At 44.7% G+C, this 21,579-nt stretch overlaps 1 protein-coding gene and 1 long non-coding RNA gene across 24 annotated transcripts in view; one reads left to right on the top strand and one right to left on the bottom strand.

Moving 5' to 3' along the window:
• Positions 1-565: 565 nt before the first annotated feature.
• On the bottom strand, positions 566-15,028 carry LOC111771431 (uncharacterized). Its single transcript, XR_002805284.2, has 4 exons — positions 14,915-15,028; positions 4,474-4,583; positions 3,410-3,468; positions 566-1,158 (listed from the first exon to the last, which is right to left on the bottom strand). It is a non-coding gene; the product is annotated as an uncharacterized lncRNA (long non-coding RNA).
• ARID1B (AT-rich interaction domain 1B) overlaps positions 13,083-21,579 on the top strand; it is a 413,107-nt gene continuing 404,610 nt past the window's right edge. For 6 of the 23 annotated variants that reach the window (XM_070256320.1, XM_070256327.1, XM_023633159.2 and 3 more), the window contains exon 1: positions 13,318-15,194. In XM_070256320.1, coding sequence (XP_070112421.1) covers positions 13,395-15,194 — 1,800 coding nt within the window. In that variant the 5' untranslated portion in view covers positions 13,318-13,394. Of the gene's footprint in view, positions 13,228-13,300; positions 15,195-21,579 lie in introns of those variants that run through there. The other 17 variants (XM_070256326.1, XM_070256324.1, XM_070256322.1 and 14 more) reach the window with 9 other exon arrangements.

The raw sequence follows: 21,579 nt of genomic DNA, 5'->3' as shown, positions 1-21,579 counted from the left end.
ACATGAACTTAACCATACACCACCAGGTTGGCCCCTCAATAAATTTCATTTTCAATAAAAATGTTGATATAAAAGATATATCTTTTTCTATTTCATTTGCACTCAGATCATTAAAGATGGCTTTGAGTAAAGCACTGGAGAAGGCGTAAGGGTTTTTATGAACACACAGGACATTCTCAGTGCTCATGACTAGAAAAGATGACAATGCAGAGTCCTGGGTCTGTAGGCTCTCCTGCCTCTCTGCCCTGCAGACAATGTTCCCGACCCTGCAAGGCTCCTGCTGTTGAACTTCCAGCCGCTTTCACTGTGAAACTTTCATATGGAGGCCGCCACAAGCCAAATGAACGCTTTCCTGGGAATATTAACTATATCTATTTCCCCAGAACCCTTAAATTTAAAACTTCTCAAAACAAAGAAAGCAAATCAACTTCTGACAGAGTAATACAATGCCAAGAATACAATGCCAAGATTGCCTGTCATATAATAGCCAGAATCTTACACTGGAGTGAAAAAAAAAATTAGAAGTTAAACTAAAGTATCTAGAAAATACATCACAACTCAGGTATCATTAGCCTAATTGTGGATCAATCACGTTAATAATTTTATTTTATTTTTGGTACAAAGGAAATATTGAGTATCTGTATCTAATAATTTTAATGATCTTGAGCTCTTTGGAAGTATATTAAGAAAGATTTTCCAATGGCATATTTTACTGATAGCATCTTTTAAAAAAATCATAAGTCTATAGGGTGGCCAAAAAGTCTTTTTTCATGCTACTTAAAAGTTATATATGGGCTCCTCTCTACAGAAATCTTATTTCCTTCATGTTTTCCCAGACATCTTCTCTCATAGCTGGAAAGCATTGAAGCATCCATTGTAGCTGTTTCTAGGTCTTTGGCTCCTGTTACATGGGGTGGAGAACTTTTCTTTCCTAATGTCCCAAGGCAAAATTGACCGTTTGTTAAGTAGGGATCCTGAGAAGGTCATGCTGTGGAATGTTCTCTAGCTCCAAGAGTAGAATGTTGATGCACTGCCTTGTCGTCTTTCTCATTCCTGCGCCAACCACCGTGAAGTGCCCTCAGATGAGCAGAGTGGCTGGCACTTGTCTTGCTCTAATATGGTTCTGTCAGGTCATCTTCTGAAATCACTGCCCGTATCCTGACATGAGAAGGATTCTGCTCAGTCTCCTTAGAACAATGCATTGATTACTAAGGACGCATTCTCAAGCATGGGGGCTGTTCAGGAAGTGTCACAAGAGCTCAAATATATCAGTCACATTGGTACTATGCCCGGGGGGAAGGGGATGTTGCCCCATTATTGCTCTGACTGGTTGCAGAGGTCATACATTCATTCAACAAGTACCAGTGGAGGACCAGGTCCTATGTTAGGCTCTGGATAGACAGAAATGTGGGGTGCCCTCCTGGAGCACTCAGTCTAGGGGTGGAGACACAAACATTCACAAATACTTACAACACGAGATAATAAGGGCTAAAATGGTGATGTCTACAGGTTGGCTTCATAGCTCAGAGGTGACTATTCCATTGGGTGTGTGGGAACTGTGGCCAGGAAGGTTTCACAAAGAAAGTCATATCTGGGCTGAATTTTGGAAGATAGTAGCTTTTAACCAGCCAGTGGGAAGGAGCACAGAAAGCAGCAAAGGTTCAGGCAGAGATGTATGAGAGAGCCTGGTGGGGCAAGGAATTAGAAATGGAATTCACCAGGGATGATGTCACCAAGCGGGCGAGCAGTGAACCGGACTCAGGAGGAAGCGTCTGGACAGTCAGGGGAATGACGTGCTGGACGTTCGGGGGAATGACGCACACAAAGGCACAGAGAGAGGAACTGGTGTATGAGGGCAGAGGGGACGCTACCTTGACCAGGGCAGGGCTGTCCCCAGGGAAACTATGGTGAGCTGGCTGGCCACAGGGCCCTGACAGAAAAGGAAGAGGAGCACCCTCAGGATGGGGGCGCTGGTGGCCATGAGGAAACGAGGTTGGTGAAGGAAAAAGAGAAAGCATGGAAGAAGCCTCGAGCTAGAATGGTCCCAGGGAAGTCAGAGGAAGAGAAAAATAATTCTAAGACTTAAAGAGCCACTGGAGGACCTGCAGGCTGGTTCATTTGTCTCCTTTTGCAGATAAGGAAGTTGATGGGTCTGCCACCATGTGCTTCTTTCAGGTCAAAGACTGTTGTATGTCCATGAAACTCCCATCCCGCCCTCACCTCTGAGTCTTTTTGTTCCTACTTGACTCTTAGAGGCGCTTAGATGATCTAAATAGACCTCCCATCCAGGCTTTAATAAGCAGGAGTAGAATGAAAATCACAAAACACCACACTTCAGATTTCAATATATATTTCCAAAAGATTGAAGCAGAGAAAAGCCACGAAAAGACAAGTGGGTTTTGCTAGGAGAAAAACGTCATTAGCAATCATAGATGAAACTTTTCCAGTGGCCAGGTGAGGTTAGAAATCAGAATAGGGCAGGGATGAAGATATAAAATAAAGGCAGGTGGACTAACTGTCCAGGGAATTTACCCATGGAAGGTCAGCAGAAAGGTTATTCTAAAGTTTTGACCTTGAACCTAACATTTTTGTGACTTCCATGAATTATCTCACATTAGTAAGAAGGTCTAGTCTAGTTAATGATAAATGTATCAAAGGATAAATTGCAATTTGCAACACTGTTTTTTCCAGACCCAGTGAGGTTTCTAGTAACAATGTGTCTGGTTGTCTCCAAAAGTTTGTCATTCTTCTCCCATCCTTCCCCCTTCCCCTTCCCTTGCAGTTTCTTTCTTCCTTCCTGGTCTTCTCCATAGCACCCACCGGATGAGGCATATTCTCATTTCTGTGCACCCATCCTTCCTTGTCATTGCAACCAAGGGGACCCACGCGGCCCCACACAGCAGGGTGGGGGGAGGTTCTAGAGGCCCAGGGCCAGCAATCCCCTTTACTTCTCCCTTCCCTCTGACCTTAATACCAGCATTTTGTTGTGAGGATTATTCACGGTTCTTCATTATCACCTCCAAAGTGAAAATGCCCCACGTCACCCACTGTCTTATCTAGCCACAGAATCAAGGAATGAACTTTGGCCTGGAAAATCGCCCCCATACTGCATCCCCTTTCCCTACCTCCCCCTGGGTCAGTGCCTAGCTTGATCTACCAAGGATCAGCTGTAACTTGGCAATGACAAATCCTGGGATTCCACCCTTTAGGAAATGGGTTGAGGATGCACAAGCCTGAACTATTAGGATGGAAGGAAAAACTTTTTCAGTATTTAGACATATTTTCCTTTTCCTACTTTCAGCCCATTCATATGTAGGGCTGTTTCTGAGATGTTGTGCAGTAAACAGGATTTGTCCCTGGCATCACAGCCTCGCCATTCACTGTACTACTCACTCCCGCTTCATCTCACCTTCTCTCTCGTCCTCATTTCCTCCTCCTCTTCTCCTCTTCTTCCGTGTCAAAGCAGGCCTTCAGGAACAGATAGGAAATACATTCATACTAAGGTGTGAATGACTGATTAGAGCTTAAAGTATTACTCATTAGAAACATATTTGCATTTTGACAGGGCTCAAAGCCTTTAAAGAAAGGACTAAATCAATAAGTCTCTAATGGAGAAATTTTAATTAGGTAGCAGAAGAAATGTTTAGGGTTGAGTGGAGACACCCGGTTTTCCTGAAATCACACAACAGACACCTATTCTATTTAGAAAACAAAATGCATACATGTGCACACACATACATACACACACACACACACAACCTACTTACCTATTTAATTCCAGGCAATACGTTAAATGGTTTACATATATTCTCTCCTTTAATTCTTACCGCAAAAAAACATGCAAAGTAGATATTCAGTGTTTCACATACATCCTACTACACAAAAAGGTTAAGTAAATTGCCAAAACATGTATAGCCCGTAAATGTGGAACTGGGATGGGACTCTGACTTCCTCCCACAGATCAGGAAGACCCCAGAGGGAGTACTCTTTTCACGTGGTGGGAGCAGTTTTCCTCTTTGCCTCCTGGGTTGCTTAGTTAAGCAACACATATAGAGCTTTAAAAAATCTTTTCTCATAAGTCATCTTTAAAAGTCCCCTTAGTCATCTTTGTTTTTCTCTGATCTCCCCAGAGTTTGTGTGTGTCATCCTCATGATGATGTGCCCCAAATGAAACAGTGGCCTGGTCTATTTTCACTTTTCAGCCTATGCAGGAACTAAAAAATAAACAGCATATGGTGAAAAGTTAATGAGATTGAAAAAAATAAGTTCCCTTGAAATAATCCACAGGCTTTTCTACATGTGTTCTTGGTCGGTTTTCAAAAACCACAGGAGTTTTACTATGCTTCAGAAAAAGGTGAATATTTGCATTGTTTCTGTTGGGGTCGGTGGGAAACCAATCTCATAGCATCAGCACTAATTATCATGTTGTATAGAAACAAGTGCCACACTACACTGGTACAGACCAAGACTTACTGTGCTGTGCTCGAGCATTAAAGATGGTCACAGCAACTCGGCAATGCTCTCTCCAGTTGCAAATCTCATGTCGCATGATGCTCCTTTAGCCAAGAATGATGAAGTCTTACCTAGAGTGGAAGAGGGGAAACCAGACAGTTTCTGAGGGGAGCAACCCTCTGAACACAGCTTAGAACTTCTATTAGCATAACAGGTAGACCTGACCTTTTAAGAAAAACTTCCTACACCTTTGAAGCAAATAAAAAAAGAAGTTAAGAATCCTGTCTTTATCTTAAATGAGTAGTCGCATAAAAAGTTATTGTTGCTTATGCTCCATCAGTTCCCTGCATTGAAAGAAACAATTAATTTGAAAATGCATGTAAATAATTTTATTTGTACGTTTGTGTTGTCACAAAGTTCTCTCGACAAATGCTAAAGAGCCCGCTGTGGGTCCAGGATTGTTCTGAGCATTGTGGAAGATATGAGAGAAATTGAAGATAGGGACTTTGTCCTTAAGGAATGGATAATCTAGCTAGAGAGATGAAAGGTCCTTAATACAATAAAGAATAGCATCAAACAGTTCCCTTGTGCCCAGGACTGTGCTAAGAGCTTTGCAGGGCTTGCTTCATTTCATCCTCAGAAGCCCCGTGAAGTAGGAGCTATTATTTTCTGGGTTGTATACAGGAGGAAATCAAGGCTTGAGACGTTTACTGAACTCTCAAAGGTTGTTGTGAGAATTGTATGAGAAACCATAATGCAGTATATCAGGTTTATATTTTGTTCCCATCCCTCCCCCCCACAAAAAGGAAAAAAAAAAGAATTTCAAAATGAAGCAGAGTAAAACCAAAATCAGTAGCTTAAACAGAAGTAAACAGAAGTTTATTTTTCTCTCTCATAAACCTAGTCCGGAAGTGGAGAGTGACAGAGCCAGCACTGCAGCTTCTCTCAAACACATGGGCACACCTCCCTCCAAAGGGATCCAGGAAATGTAGACTCTTTTTACAGATGGTCTTGTGCTCAGTTAGAAATTGGGGCTTCTATACTAAAGGTGAGGAGAACAGATGTTGGGTTAGGCAACTTGCATCTCTGCCATATGTATGCAAAGTGCTGGGCACAGGATAAATACTGTAAATGTTAAGCAATAATAGTTATAAAAGTCAGAGCAGCCTAGAAGGGCCTCAGTTTATTGATTAAATGTGACTAATTTCTGCCTGAGGTTTCCTCTTTCCAACACTTACGCCCTATCCCTAAATAGGGAAGTGAGAAGACAGGAGGGCATTCTAGGTGCTCTAAACACTGGTTCCTGGGAGCATCCACTCCCAGGGCTTGTCTCTCTGTTTCCTCCTCTAGACCTGCGAGGTGGCTTGCCCCAAGCTTTGCACCTGTGGAAAGGTGGCAGAAAACCAAGTCATGATGCAAAACAAGGATACTGCCCAGGCCCGGGCATTTCCCAACCTAGGCTTCTGCTTGCTTCTCATGTCCCTTTCAGGGCCTGCAAATGATAGCTCTGGCCTCTGACAAATGGCCGAGGAGCAGGGCAGCCTCACTGTGTAACTCCAGGGGACAAGGAGTCACACTGGACAGAGGCGTCCTTTAGATCAGTGACAACAAGCATGGAACTCTGGTGCTGTGTGAACAGGAGGTCTTGGGAAGAGGGGCTGGTTGTAACTCATGGGTTGGGTATCTTGATTCACTTGGTTCATTTGGTTGAAAAAGTTTTCCATGAATCATCTCAATGTCACAAATTCCTAGATAAGAGAAAGGCTCTCAGGCCACAAAATATTTGCACTGTATGGATTTGAGGAGTTGCCTTCAGCTTCTTAAAACTTCTAAACTGTCTTTAGATAGAAGATTCTTCTATGAGCAGAGTTGGCTTATCAGAGCAGTGGTGGGGAGGGAGGCGTGGGGGAGAGCGAGGTAGAGAATACTGGATGGGATAGATGGATAGGGTGGGGCAGACAGGATGGCAGGGATAAAAATTGGAGATTCCAGCTGCTTCATACCTTGGTTTGGGCCAGGAAGGGGTGGGGTGGAAAAAGAAGTGGAGGTAAGGCCTTTATCCTTCCATTTCCTCACTCCCATATCTAATCTATTTCCAAGCCCTTCTATGTTATCTCCTCGCTGTCTGTCTCATGGAGGGCCACTGCAAGCATGCATGGTGCTTTGTGCAAAGTAGAAGACATCTCATCCTCCAGCGGACTCAGTCCTGTGCCAGGACTCAATGAGTGGAAAGTAAGGCTCTGGCTGAACTGCAGCCCCCACTCACGTCCTTGACTGGGAGCTCTTGAGCAGTGAACGATCCACACATTCTTAAGTGGTGGACTCACTGGAGTCAGTTCACTTATCTCCCTCCCCGTGGTCCTTCTTGCCCCCATCCAACTCTCTCATCTCTCATCTCTCACTTGGACTGTGCTCCATCATGACAGATAAGTGGGTGAGCCATTTACAAAGAGACTCAGACTTAGACTTTGGTGTTGTTGCCAAGTAAGGTTACACATTTGGTCCTAGAGATACAATGACTAGATGAAAAGATGTTCATCGTATTGTTTGTGTTTCAACTTATGATCTATCAACAAGGACCACACAGCCTGCAGGGCACTATGAATTAATTAAAATAAATAAATCAGAGTTTTTCTTTGAAAAGCACACTTGTATTGTAGTTTTCAGGCCAAATGTTTTTTAAAATGTAAACATTAAAATAAATCAATTTCTATGATCTTCTTTTATTAGTTCTTAATATCACAATATACTGGGAGCCTTGATAAATGAAAGTGGTCAAGGCCTCCCAGGCCCAAGAGGCACAAGCCTGAACTCCTGGGACCTGATCCCCATTCTAACTCCCATCTGCTCTGGCTCCACCTCCGAGGCCCGCAGCCAGAGGATTCTGTGACAACCCAGATCTGATCATGTCAGCCCCTGCTTAAGGGCTGAGGCTACTTGACACTGCTCTCGGAACGCAGGCCCTGAGTGAATTGGGATGTGGGGTCCAGCATAGTGGCCCCCATCTCCGCAGCAGCTCCGGGCACACCTGCCAGACTCTGCTCTCCAGCTCCACTGGGCTCCGGCTGTTTGGGATGCCCTTTCTCTTCCTTCCCTGGTTGATGTCGCCTCACTTTTCGGTTTTCAGCCCAAACCACATTTCCTTGGGGAAGCCTTCCCTCAGGTCCCAGCCTACGTCAGGCTTCTTGGTTTATTCCCCTCATAGAACTCTGTATCTTTCCATAAGAGCACGTTATCTCCGTGCAATTATCCAGTTATCAGTGTGGTCATTGGATTAACGTCTAGCAGGTACACTCAATGGGGTAAGTTCCTTGTTTTCTTTTCTTTTCTTTTCTTTTTTCCTGGGTGCAATGGTTGCAGAGCCTAGCACAGGGCCACTGTGGAGCAGGCGCTCAGCAATTATTTATGAATGAATGAATGGGTGTGAGCCAAGAAGCTACCTTCCCAGCTGCTCCTGGTGGCTTATGCTTTAGGAAGGAAACCTTTCACCTGAATGGTCCTTGAGAAAGCAAGTCACCAGCAGCACAGGGAGGTGCAGCTGGAGAGGAGGCATCTGAAAGAGAAGATGCCAGGCATAGCTCACTGAATTTTAAGTCCTATAGGAACATGTCACAATGTGGAAATTTCCTTTAAGTTAGGGAGAGGAAAAAATTATTTATGCTTGACAACTTGGGCATTTTCAGAGGAATGCATTATAATCACATTCTCAATGAAATTATGATGTCATTTTGTGTAAGACAAGCATATAACCGAGTCCTTTGGCCTTTACTGGAACAATCAGATGACTGTCAATCATGTACTCTTCCAGGTGCCCACTGATTCTCTTAATGAATTAGGGGCAATGCAATAGAATATAAGCAAGGGGAAATAAAAATCACGAATGCGCCACAGTAATGCACATGCGTTCTTCTTGTTTGGGACTTATTGTGCTTGAAAGTAGCCTTATTTTAGAAGTTTATGTGTGCTAGAAACAATTAATTACATATGAGAAACATCCAAAAGTTCCTCAGATCAGTCACTGAAATCTTTCTAGAATATTGAGGCAATTAGCTCTCCAAATGACTTCCCTTTGTATTCCTGATTATTATAAAATGACCTAAAGAATGCTCACTTCCCTTGGGGCCGGTCCCATGGCAGAGCAGTTAAATTCCTGTGCTCTGCTTGGTGGCCTGGGGTTCACTGGTTCAGTTCCCGGGCATGGACCTATGCACTGCCTCTCAAGCCATGCTGTGGCAGGTGTCCCACATACAAAGTAGAGGAAGATGGGCGTGGATGTTAGCTCAGGGCCAGTCTTCCTCAGGGGGAAAAAAAAAGCTCACTTCTCAAGTGTTTATTTATAAGGAACTAGAGTAATCTATAAAGTGCGTTTATCTAAGCAGCAGGTTATCATTTGTAGAAGCCATATAGCTGATGATATGACATGATATAATCATAATGATTATATAAGATGATATATTCTTCTTTTCAAAGGAGAGAATATTGAAATACACTAGCAGGTACTCAATAGATGATTTTGAAGATGGCAAAATGAATGAGGATAATACTTTGAATAGAATGAAAGAAATGCCATTGAACACACATTTGTCTAAAAGTTCTAGAAAACTTCTAAACTAGGCTCTAATAAAAACACTTCCTACACATCATTCAAAGTGTGGACAGTCCAGCTAAGATAAAAAGTACAATGTTCTAAAATGTAATAAGATGTTTCCTTATTCATTTAATTGGTGTTACTATGTTTCTCTTTGGAGAGAAATTGTAGTAGCCTAATGTTCAATGTGACTTAGGGTTCTCGAAATCTAGCTCCAACACTGGTGGGCTCCCAGTGTCCCATGTGAGCCGGGCCAGACTGAGGATTGGGGCGAGGTGCCTGGCTGGCGGGAGCCAGTGAGGCACAGCTGCAGGGGATGCTGGGGAAGTCTGAGCTTGTTTCTTTACTGGCCAAATCCTCTGTGATATTTCAGGGCAGCCCTGGGTATGTTTTAGGGTAATTATTTATCTCCCCTAGTGAGGACAGGATGAAGCTAATATTTATCTTTTTAATTCTCAGGGCAGGTCACAAAGTAGATTCTAGATAAATTTGTTGAATGAAAAGTGTAGTTTATCCCCATCCAGTTTCATTATCCCCACTATTACAGTCTTAGCAAGTATAATATTATGTGCTACCGTTGGTCAGAGTTCCCAAATATATTTCAATTATTTTTTGCCTAGAGTTTTTTCAAATCCTACCTAATTGTTTTGCATCCTAAGCTTATGGGGCACTCTTAATTTGCATAATTGTTTCAAATCAAATGCTATATGCCATATCTTGCTTTTACTCAGCTATTCATTGCTAACGTCTAAATCGGAGAAGTGAAAAGGACAATTGTTTAGTGCTTTTTAAAGTCTCTGACCAAGATCAGTAGGGAAATCCCATTAGCGCCATTCATCGCATTTCTCATAAATCTAAAAGGAAAGCAAGTATCCAAAGCCTTATTCTTTAATAGTTCTTATTTGTAAAACCTTGACAGGGCTTTATTCTAAATTGCTTCCAAATTAGGGGAAGAATACTGAGAAATATGATGAGTAGTCAATCGTGATAGTTTCAGTTATCGAATAAATAACCAGAACAGTCAAAAGGGACTAATCTGAAAGCAAATGGTATGATGGGCCGCGATGAGGCAAAAAGAACAGAACTGTGGCATTCTCCAACTACCATCTGGCTCGGCCCTCTTTAAGTGGGCAAGTTGAAGGGCCCTTTATTCAGTGCCCTAACACTTATTCAAAAGGAGCAGTATTTGAATATCAATTTTTCATATGGTGAAAAAACCCCACCAAAACTCCTTTTGTAGCCAAAAAGGAATGTTTAACAAAATAATGGGTAATCCTCTGGCTAAACACGAGGGCGTGGGGCCACCTGTGGGTGGGAGGTCGGCTGTGGCTCTAGCGTGGCCACTGGGGCCTTCACCTCGGAGGCGTCTTTGTGGCTGGAGTGACTTCCTAAAGTTGTCATTATGGTTTGAAATTTAGGCAAGAGGTGTAAAAATAAGGACTTCATTAGGAAAAATGAACATGGTGATCCCTAGTACCTTATTTCATCCAAAAAACAGTAATGTAGAATTGCCATAGAGGATAATGGAGGCGAGTGACACAATAGAAATGATCAGCTGTAGTCCAAATTGTGCTTTTGTGAAATGTGAACCTACGTCGTCACTTTCTAACAGACCCCTGACAATTGCCGTTTTGTTTATTAAGTCCTGGATTTTCAAATCAAACTCTAAGAGGCCTTTATTTTGTTTTCTTGAGAAGGTGTGTTTGAAAAGTACAAGCTGAATAAATAAGAGCCCACTACTTATCTTCAGCAAGATGCTTTAAAAGAGGTACTCGAGCATTTTCTGTGGTTTAAAAGACAAGACCCAGGCCTGCTGGCTTTGTGTTGTGCTTTTCTTACAGACTGCGGTGCCTTCTGTCTGCTTTAGGGTGTGGCATCTGCCATTGGGGAGGAGAAACTGGCATGTGTCGCCTTTTATAGCAGACTGATTTCATTGTGCTCAGGGCCTGTATTCATAGCCTCTTAGTTCCAATCTTCTAGTTGACTTGCTGAAGCAAATGGAATTAAAAGAGACTTCAACTTATATACTTATTTTCTTCTTTTAGTTTTATTCTTTACCCATATGAAAAAATATTTTTAAGAAATGGCCCAGAGTTGAACTTGGTGACTCATTTTCCCTTTTAGGATTCGTTGTGAAAAGAAGCCACCAAATATGGCTACACTTGTATGAACTGACTTTGATATATTTTATCAGTTTGAAAAAAATATACTTTTATGATTGTATGGATATATTTAGGTTGACTATAAATGTCTAAAAGCAAAAATATGTAATTGATTTTAAAATATATGTATATATACACATACACAAAACAGACATATATTTATATTTGCACATGAAAAACTTTAAAAATTCAACTTATGTGGTGTGATGTGTATAATTAGCATGGGTTTGAATATATAAAAGGAGAAAATCGAGGAGAAAATGTTGAAAAGGTACACTAACAAAGATGTAGTATTCTTTTGGCAAAAACTGATGAATGGTTTGGCATGAATTCATCTTACAGTTCTGTTATTCTCTTACGCATGACTTATAACCCCAGTTTTCCAGTTGTTTCTATAGAACTGCCATTTTTTGTTTCCACACTCTATGATGATCCTTGGGTGTGCACCTGATTTCCCTCCCTCCCAATTACTCCCCAGTTTTTCCCATCTCCCCTTTTCTATTTAGTCACATAACATACCTGCACTTGGTCAAGCAAACAAAAATAACCACAGCAGGTGAAATGAACTAAAAGAGCCTTTACGAAAAGCTGAAGAATGAAATGATTTTAGAAAACTACATTCTACCCAAATCATATACATTATTTCAGCTAGAGTGACCTCTATTTCAGCTAGTGAAAGCTCTGGTTTCAAAGGCCTTCTCTGGATGAAAACTGAGTCCACACTAGTACAAACGGAGCCATCGCTTAGGTTAAGAAGTCCTGCGCTAAAGATATTCAAAATGTTCCTAGCCGATGAATCCACAATAATTAAAACATCATAGAGTGATAAAACAACAGATAGTATTTTTAAAAGAACAAAGTATGAAAGATTTCTGCTCTAGGACCAGATGTGACTGACGTATATTATTATTGAGCTTCTGTTTATTAAATATAACATGTATTTGTTTTAGCTTTGTTTCGCATTGCTTGGCTATGAACTCCTATCAAGAGGGTTAATTGTGAGCATTAACCTCTGAAATAGATGAAAGGTGTCATATGGCTTTATGAAGATAGGAGATAAAGCTTAGCTGTCGCTATTATGGCACCAAGAGTTAAATTTCCATGTGCAAGTTGTTTGAAGCATAACACACCACTTCCATACTTGAGGACTTCCCCTTAGAAAGAGGACAGACAAGTGCATTGTATGCTCCTCTGGGAATGTTCTTTTTTCATTGATAAGCCTCCACACATATATCAGGCGCCCTTAAAAAGTTATATCAACGTTATCTTTGGGGCAGGTGCAAGCATAAGCATGTATTGAGTACTTGCTGTGTACAGGGCACAGCGCTGCCTGAATGCGGCTGACCTTCCCCCAAAGTCTCCCCTAATTTTGCAGTTTGAAGAAGTTGTGGGAATTGCGCTGACGGCCCGCCATCAGGGCTGCGAGGCTCCCATGCTGAAAAAATTACATAACTCCTGGGCGAGGCAGCGCCTTCTGCCCAGATCGCCCGAATATTTTCCTTCTCCGGCGGCTCCTCGGAACCTTCGAGGCCAACCGACAACTTTGCTCCCCAGCCCTTCTCCCTCTTTTGTCTGCTCGTCAGACTCGTTTTCCACCTTCGGCTCGTTCCTTTTCGACGTGAAAACAAACACGCGAGCGCCTGGTTGGCAAGGAGACGGAGGCACGAGGGGAAAGCGCAGCCTCCCGGCGCCCCGCGCCGCCGCCGCGCTCCGGGCGCCCGCCGGGCCGGCCCGAGCCCCCGATCCGGGGCCGCCGGGGGCCCGCGAGCCTGCGCCGGGCCGGGCGGCGGGCGGCGGGGCCCGGGCCGAGTCCAGTCCGCGTTTTGCGAGTGCACCCGAGCGATCGGAGAGAAGTGGATAATAGTTGCTCGGGCTCGCTCGGCTCCCTCTCCTGCCATGCTGGGCCCGGGAGGCTCGGGCAGGCGTGTATTTACCCAGATCCGGGGGAGCGAGGAAAAAAGTTGCATTTAAACCTGAACTCAAAACTTTCACCATGAAATGCCCCCGCGGGAACGGGCCCAGACCGTAAGGCGTGACTCCCGATCCGGCTCCGGCGGGGCCTGCGGAGGGGGAGGGGGCGCGCTCGCTTCCCGTCGGGGCGCGTGGATGCGCACAGGAGGGGCCGCCGCCTAAAAAGTGGGTTTTATTGTCTCCCCCCGCCCCCCGCCCGGCCTGGCCACGCCGCGGCGATCATGGCCGCGCGGGCAGCAGCGGCGGCGGCGGCGGCGGCGCGGGCGCGGGCGCGGACGGGCAGCGGCGAGCGGCGGGCGCCCCCCGGGCCGCGGCCGGCGCCCGGGGCCCGGGACCTGGAGGCGGGGGCGCGCGGCGCGGCGGCGGCGGCGGCGGCACCGGGCCCCATGCTGGGGGGCGGCGGCGACGGCGGCGGCCTGAACAGTGTGCACCACCACCCCCTGCACCCCCGTCACGAACTGAACATGGCCCATAACGCGAGCGCGCCGGCCGCCGCCGCCAGCGCCAACAGCGCCAAGAGCAGCAGCTCCGAGGCGGCTCTCAAGGAGGCTGGAAGCGCCGCCGCGCTGTCCTCCTCCTCCTCCTCCGCGGCGGCGTCCTCTTCCTCCTCGGCGGGCCCGGGCTCGGCCATGGAGACGGGGCTGCTCCCCAACCACAAACTGAAAACCGTTGGCGAAGCCCCCGCCGCACAGCACCACCACCACCACCATGCCCACCACCACCACCACCATGCCCACCACCTCCACCACCACCACCACGCACTACAGCAGCAGCTAAACCAGTTCCAGCAGCAGCAGCAGCAGCAGCAGCAACAGCAGCAGCAGCAGCAGCAGCAGCAGCAACATCCCATTTCCAACAACAACAGCCTCGGCGGCGCGGGCGGCGGCGCGGCTCAGCCCGGTCCCGACATGGAGCAGCCGCAACATGGAGGCGCCAAGGACAGTGCCGCGGGCAGCCAGGCCGACCCCCCGGGCCAGCCTCTGCTGAGCAAGCCGGGCGACGAGGACGACGCGCCGCCCAAGATGGGGGAACCGGCGGGCGGCCGGTACGAGCACCCGGGCCTGGGCGCCCTGGGCGCGCAGCAGCCGCCGGTCGCCGTGCCCGGGGGCGGCGGCGGTGGCGGCGGCGGCCCGGCGGCCGTCTCGGAGTTTAATAATTACTATGGCAGCGCTGCCCCTGCTAGCGGCGGCCCCGGCGGCCGCGCTGGGCCTTGCTTTGATCAACATGGCGGACAACAAAGCCCCGGGATGGGGATGATGCACTCCGCCTCCGCCGCCGCCGGGGCCCCCAACAGCATGGACCCCCTGCAGAACTCCCACGAAGGGTACCCCAACAGCCAGTACAACCATTATCCGGGCTACAGCCGGCCCAGCGCGGGCGGCGGCGGCGGCGGCGGCGGCGGAGGAGGAGGAGGCAGCGGAGGAGGAGGAGGAGGAGGAGGAGGAGCAGCAGCAGCAGCAGGAGCGGGAGCTGTGGCGGCGGCGGCCGCGGCGGCGGCGGCAGCAGCAGCAGCAGGAGGCGGCGGCGGCGGCGGCTATGGGGGCTCGTCCTCGGGGTACGGGGTGCTGAGCTCCCCCCGGCAGCAGGGCGGCGGCATGATGATGGGCCCCGGGGGCGGCGGGGCCGCGAGCCTCAGCAAGGCGGCCGCCGGCGCGGCGGCGGCGGCGGGGGGCTTCCAGCGCTTCGCCGGGCAGAACCAGCACCCGTCGGGGGCCACCCCGACCCTCAACCAGCTGCTCACCTCGCCCAGCCCCATGATGAGGAGCTACGGCGGCAGCTACCCCGACTACAGCAGCCCCAGCGCGCCGCCGCCGCCGCCGCCGTCGCAGCCCCAGTCCCAGGCGGCGGCGGCGGCGGCGGGGGCGGCGGCGGGCGGCCAGCAGGCGGCCGCGGGCATGGGCTTGGGCAAGGACATGGGCGCCCAGTACGCCGCTGCCAGCCCGGCCTGGGCGGCCGCGCAACAAAGGAGCCACCCGGCGATGAGCCCCGGCACCCCCGGCCCGACCATGGGCAGATCGCAGGTAACCCCCGCGCCGGCCGGGCCTGCTTCCGCCGCGGCGGCCTGGGCGCGCGCCGCGAGCCCTAGTTTCTTTCTTTCCGCGTACTTTTTCCGCGTCCTCTGCCGGGGGAGGCGGGGGCGAAGCGCCCAAAGCCATCTTAACTCGCGGCTGCCTCCCTCGGAGGCCGGGGAGCGCACCGATGTCCGAGCGCGCGGCCCGGGGACCTCGGGGCCTGGGAGGGGGTCTCGCCGGGGGCCGGACCGGGCCGGGCGCCGGGTTTCCCGGTGGCCGAGCAGCCCCACCTCGCCAGCCCGGCCGGGGCGCGGGGCCCGCGTGCGGGCGTCGGGGGCGGCCCCGCGAGGCAGCGGTGCGGGCGCTTTTGTAACCGGATCGGCGCACCCGGCCGGTGCGGGCTGGACAGGGATATTGACCGGGTCTTCCCGGTTAGCGCCAACAATAAGCTCAAACTGGGGGAAGAATGGGGAACTTTGTCCTCCCTCCAGCCCCACTATGTTCCCTCTTAGCTTACAAGGTGGAGGCAGGCAAAATAGGTTAGCTTTGTGGCCTCCGAGGGTGTTTTTCGTAGTTCTGCCCAGCCATGCCGAGATATTCGATGCGGACTTTGAGTTTGAGTGTTCGGTAGCCAGAATGAGACCCGCATTTGCAACGATGTGGAGGGAAAATATTCTAAGATAGATCGATTCGTTCCTAAGAGGAGCCAGGAAATCCATTATTTGGCCCAGGCTGCTTGAGATAGGAGTCACCTTCAACAGATAGGCTGTGTTCAAGGAACACGTTCCGCTTAAATTGAACTTGTTTTGATCACGGACGAGGCATACGTTTTATTCAGCAAGTCCAGGAAAAAAGCAGAGCCGTGAAAATTGATCTTTGGGGATCGGATTTATGTGGATTTTCTTGAATTTGCTGGCACCCGAGTCCTCCAGCGTTATTAGGAAGTGGCCTGCGCTCTCGCTGTTTCTCGCTCGTAGGCTGAGCCTAAAGACTGACTTGATCTCCTTTGCAAGGTTTGGAATTTGAATTGTGGAGGTAAACTGGCTGTAATAGTCTCCAGACAGCTGCCTCCGAGTTGACATCTAATCTGCCATCTGATTGGCTCCCCTCTCACCATTGGGCATTTAGCACTGCTGATGTAAATAGAAGTGCTGAGCGGTACAGCCACAAAAATTCCTGCCACAAATAATAACTGAGCTCTATTACAAGCAGATGTAAGGTTGAATATTATTTAGAGCTTAAGTTATTATGAATCGTAGTTATTAATAAGAGGATTAAATACATAAAAACATTATGCTGGTGTCCAGGGTTGGGCATGTTCAAAATTCACATCTTTGACAGCCTCAAGATGGACATTGCATAGAGCACTGACTTTAGTTGTAGGATGAGGACATGGCAATTGAAAAATAATTAAACCAAGAATTTTACCAATTTTTGGGCTTGTGAAGCTTTTATCAAAGTACCCTTCATTGATTAAACTATGAAAAACACTTGAATTATGTCAACACATGCAGTTTAATATAAAATTAAAAGTTATAACATTAGGAATTTCGAGATTCTGATATGCAACAGTATCTTTTAGTGATGTTTAATTAGCTTCAGGATAGGAAGTATATTTCCAGTAATTTGTGTGTTAACAGTTATGACCGTTTTAAGATGTTTGTGCATGCAGAGCTTTAGTTAGAATTGACATTATATTTAAAAAACATGAAGTGAGGAAACTATATAATAATTTTGGCAGACAACAATTAGTTAAAAGGGAAAGAGTTGATATTCTTGTGAAATACTAAAAATCATCTTATATTTGCTTCTGATTTGGAGAATACAGGAATGCCCCAGGAATCCTTTTTTTTCCCTTGATTATTTTGTTAGATGAGGTCATGTGAGCCTTATTTGAACTGCTCACACATTCTATTAGGGAAAACTATATTGCATGCAAGTGTTTCTGCCAAATAATTTTTCTTTCATAGACATCTTAATGCTATGAAAGTTTTTAAAATTCTGATCTGTTACAGAGGAATAACAGTGGTTGTAATGTGTATTTTGACACGTTTATTTTAGGAAAGTGTATTTTAATAATAATCATGTCTTCGAGGAGAGACGTGTCAGAGTGAATGCAGCACTGAATTTAACAGATAATCGTGTGCATCCCAGGCTGAGGATGTTAGTATCCACTGCTTTCAAATCTTTAGTTAGTGGAGTCGTACTTCTAATGATAACATATTTTCCTACCCTTGATAGAAAACTTGCAATTTCAGTTTTTCTTTTTGATTTGCACAGTTAAAACATAGAGAAACCTTTTGTACATAAACCCGCGTAATTAGTTTTAAAGAGATTTGCTTTGTCAGCTTTTAAAGGGGCAGTTTAAAATTCACATCTTTGTAAGCTGGAAAGGAAGGATAGAGGCAGACGGAGATCCGTGTTACTTTATAGTATTATTTCTTAATGGTACCAATCATTTTAAGTATTTTGTTTTCTTGGAATGAGAGTGAATCCATTATGTCCTCAGTGTGACCCTTGGGAATAGCATTTTTATTTTTGAGGGGGAAGAAAAATGACGGGCATATGACCTGGATTCACAGATTTCTTTTAGGTACCTTACCGTATAACACGTGGAATGTGTCTTTTTTTATGTTTTTTCTTTTTGGAAGGTTAGTATTATTTAGTATTTGTAATGACAGTTATACTAAGAAACAGTCATTTGTCCAAAATATTAAATTCCTACATAAGTATAGGTCATAAAATACTATTAAATCACGTTGTTAAATGATGAAATTTTCTTGTGGCTTTTAACACATTTAGTTTCATTTTTGATTTTAGGAATGGTTTATGTTGGGTGGCAGATGTTTTTTGTAATTGAGAACAAAACATATGCCTATACTGTAACGGGAGGGTCTTTTAAAAAAGTGAAATAAGCCGTTTTACGATTCGGTTTGTTTTGGGTTTTTGTGAAATAAAGTATTCAGATAGAGCAGTCTCGAAAGGGATACTGAGGTCTGCATCCTAAGGTTTTATGATGTCCACGTTTGTGCTGAATTCCATTAATGCTATTTTAACTTCAGTTTTATAGAATACAATATAATGTAATAATAAAAAAAAAAGAGCCTTATTTACCATTAAAAGAAAAGTGATTAACTGGCTTACAAAAAGCAGGAAGTTACTGTCTGGTTCCTGATCACCTTAAAATTTGTATAAGACTCATTTTAGCGTAACAGCCCTCCCCACTTCCCCTCCCAATGAAATCGTACCCTATCTGAGATTTTAAATCTTGTAAAGAAATTTTTGTGGCCTAAACTGATAGATTTGCCGAGGTGTGGCTGGCTGGCTGCTCTCCCGTCAGAGGTGGAATTGGCAACTGTGGTTCGCAGAAAAGACCTATCATTTGAAAAAGAAAATGTAACAAGAATATCTATACAGTTTTCTGTTTCCTGAGTTATCTGGGGTGAAATTATGCATGGCTGGAAATTGTTTTCATTGGGGATCCTGATTTCTGTGTACCTAGACAATTTTTTTTTTAATGGCAACTACTCTTTAAGACAGCTATCACTTAAATTTACGTTTATATTAACACAAAATTGATGTGTATTCCAGGGAGTGACATATTCTTACCTTGGGTCTGTAATGAGAAACCCTCATCTTTCTTTTTTCTTTGATTTTGTTTTGTATCTGTATTTAGGGAATGGATTTTTGTCAAGGCTTTTCATAATTGTTCCATTTTTCCCACTGTCATACTGTATCTGAAGTATCAGAAGTGTGTTATGAATAGGGAAATAATCCAAGTCACACTTAGGCACTTTTTATAGTGTCTAAATATTGTGGTCCTTCATTGAGATTGAGAAAATAATATCTTGAGGCTGGTATAAAAATAGTATTAATTCTGGTTTGAGAACTGATTTTTAAAATGTAAGACAACGTAGAGAAGACTCTTAATATAAACTCATTTGGTGGTTTTCTTAGACACAGACACATTTTGAAGAAAACAGGTGTAATGGAATGGGGTCAAGTTTTCAGTTCTATTTCTCATGAATGCACTTCATTACTTTATAATTTGGGGCAGAGTGTATCTAAAAAAATGACTTCTGATGTAAGAGGACTTGCTTGTTTCACTAGGATAAATACCAATATGACAGGCAAACCGAAAAAGATGAGCATTTCATTTATTTAACCCTGTCCTCTCCTGGGAAAAGTGGTTTAATTGAAAATTTGCTGGGGTCTGTGAAATTTTGCTACTTATTTTCAAGACTGATTTGGAGATGTAAATTTTGGATGTATTGGCATAGGGAACTGTTAGCTTTTTGCCCAGGGGCCTAAATCTAGGGGCTGTTTAAGACTGCACTGGATGGACACTGCCCAGTAATGGACCTGTGTGTTTTGATCCATATTTGAGGCCTGGAACTCATGTTTCACTTGTGTCACTTGCATTTTGGGCTGTGTGTAGATTAGTCAATTTGAGGCTTATATTTATGCTTGAGAGAACTGTTGTGTGTTACTTAAAACAACAGATTTCTGGAGGCTCAAAATGAACATTAATAACACTCAAATTCCATTAATTATTATTTTTTTCAATATTTAGATTTTCGAAGTGGATGTTACCAAATTTTTAGGACATTTTGAATGCTGTTTATTCTCTAGGGGCACATCCATGCCCTAGGTCTCTTTGGAACTGGGTAATATTTGGTCGCATGCCTTTTCAGAGGTGTCCTTTATCTGGAGATTTGTGCACGTTCTCAGTGGATATGTAAAGTGGAGCCGTGCACTTGCTGCGTATGCGTGCTTGAGGCTGAGGAATCTCGGGTCCTGGTTCCCTGTGGTGTGGGGGAGAAGTACCAGGCAAAGTCACTCATCCACTGGGGATATACTTATATGTCATATATCATGCAATTTTGATTTTTCCCATTTGGAGGATATTTATGCAAGACGAAGTGGCCCTTTTTGGTTTAACTGGGTGATTGTATTAATTTTGATCTAAAAACCTGGTATATACTTTAATGACTTTTTCTTTTAGAAATTTGATGAAAAGAAAATGATCTAGGTATCATTACCTGTGTAATATTAAATATCCATTTGTTTTGCCTTATGCCTCCTTTGGAAAGAATGGAACTATTAATACATATCTACTATAGTTTTAACAATTCATACTAATCTATTGAGTGAATTTATCAAGGTAAAATATTTGTTTCCACAGTAAGTTTTCAGCAAACATGTTCTGTTTTCAAAGTCTTTAACTTGGAGTAATTCTAAGAAAACTATTTCCTTAGAATTACTTACTTGAATACAATCCAATAGGCAGTTTTCAAACCCACTTCTGAATGGATCAATGCCAAGAATATTAGAAGGCTTCTGAGTTTGACAGATGAACTCATGATGAAATGAACTTATTTCTTGGTTGATACTTATTGCTAGGAAAGAGACTAAAGCCCTAAAATCTTAAGCATATCTGGTTTACCGATAAACACTTATTTTAGGAAGAGGCGGCAGAATCTGGAATAGATCTGTCGTACCGTGACAGTCCTTTTGGATTGAACTAGCTTCAGCCTCTGCCCACTGCTTTCTGTAGGGTGTACTTCTCACTGTCTTGTCTGGTCCTCGAAGAAAGATGAAACTTGAGAACCAGACAGGGAGTCGTTCCTTATTAGATGACTCTAGAAGGGAAGCCATATTTGATGAAATCCAGAAGAAAATCCTAGACCACTTTTTTTTATATGGGATGCTAAAAAAATGATATATATATATATTTTTTATTGTGGTAAAATATGCATAACATAAAATTTATCATTTGAACCATTTTTAGGTGTACGGTTCAGTGGCATTAAGTACGTTCACAGTGTCCTGCAACCATCACCCCATCCATTTGCAGACTTTTTCATCTTCCCAAATTGAAATAAAAAAATATATATTTTTCTCTTTCTTCATGTAAGATTTTAAAATTGCTAGTTATTAATGTGTAGTGTAAGCAAAATAATCTTGTTTTATAACCATTAATCTTGCCTCTTCATAGTTTATTAGTAAATTCTTCCTCAAACGTTCCATACGAATGATAATGGGGGTTTTTGTTTGTTAGTTTTTAATCCATTACTTCCTCCCAATTCTAGCTTTGGGGTAATCTTCCCAGATTTTATCTATTTGGAAATGTGTGTCATGGAAGTTAGTTGTTTCGTTGTCAGTTATGTCATTACAAATTTAAAAGCAGCTTTTTGAAGCCTTTCTGCTTAAAGTTTGGGATACTTTGTAGAGAGAAATCTGGGACTTTGTTAGATAATAGGATTTGGATATGAACTGTTGGCATCATCATTTTTCCCTTTACTTTTTTACACCTTCTTTTACATTTTTTGCTTCTTTTTTAAATGATTGGTTTTATGTATCTCCATTGTGAAAAATCACTTATAATGAAGAT

The sequence above is a fragment of the Equus caballus genome, chromosome 31 (assembly GCF_041296265.1).
Source record: "Equus caballus isolate H_3958 breed thoroughbred chromosome 31, TB-T2T, whole genome shotgun sequence".
Classification (NCBI taxonomy): domain Eukaryota; kingdom Metazoa; phylum Chordata; class Mammalia; order Perissodactyla; family Equidae; genus Equus; species Equus caballus.
Note: the sequence above shows the minus strand (reverse complement) of the source record. Positions and strands in the feature narration are given on the sequence as shown.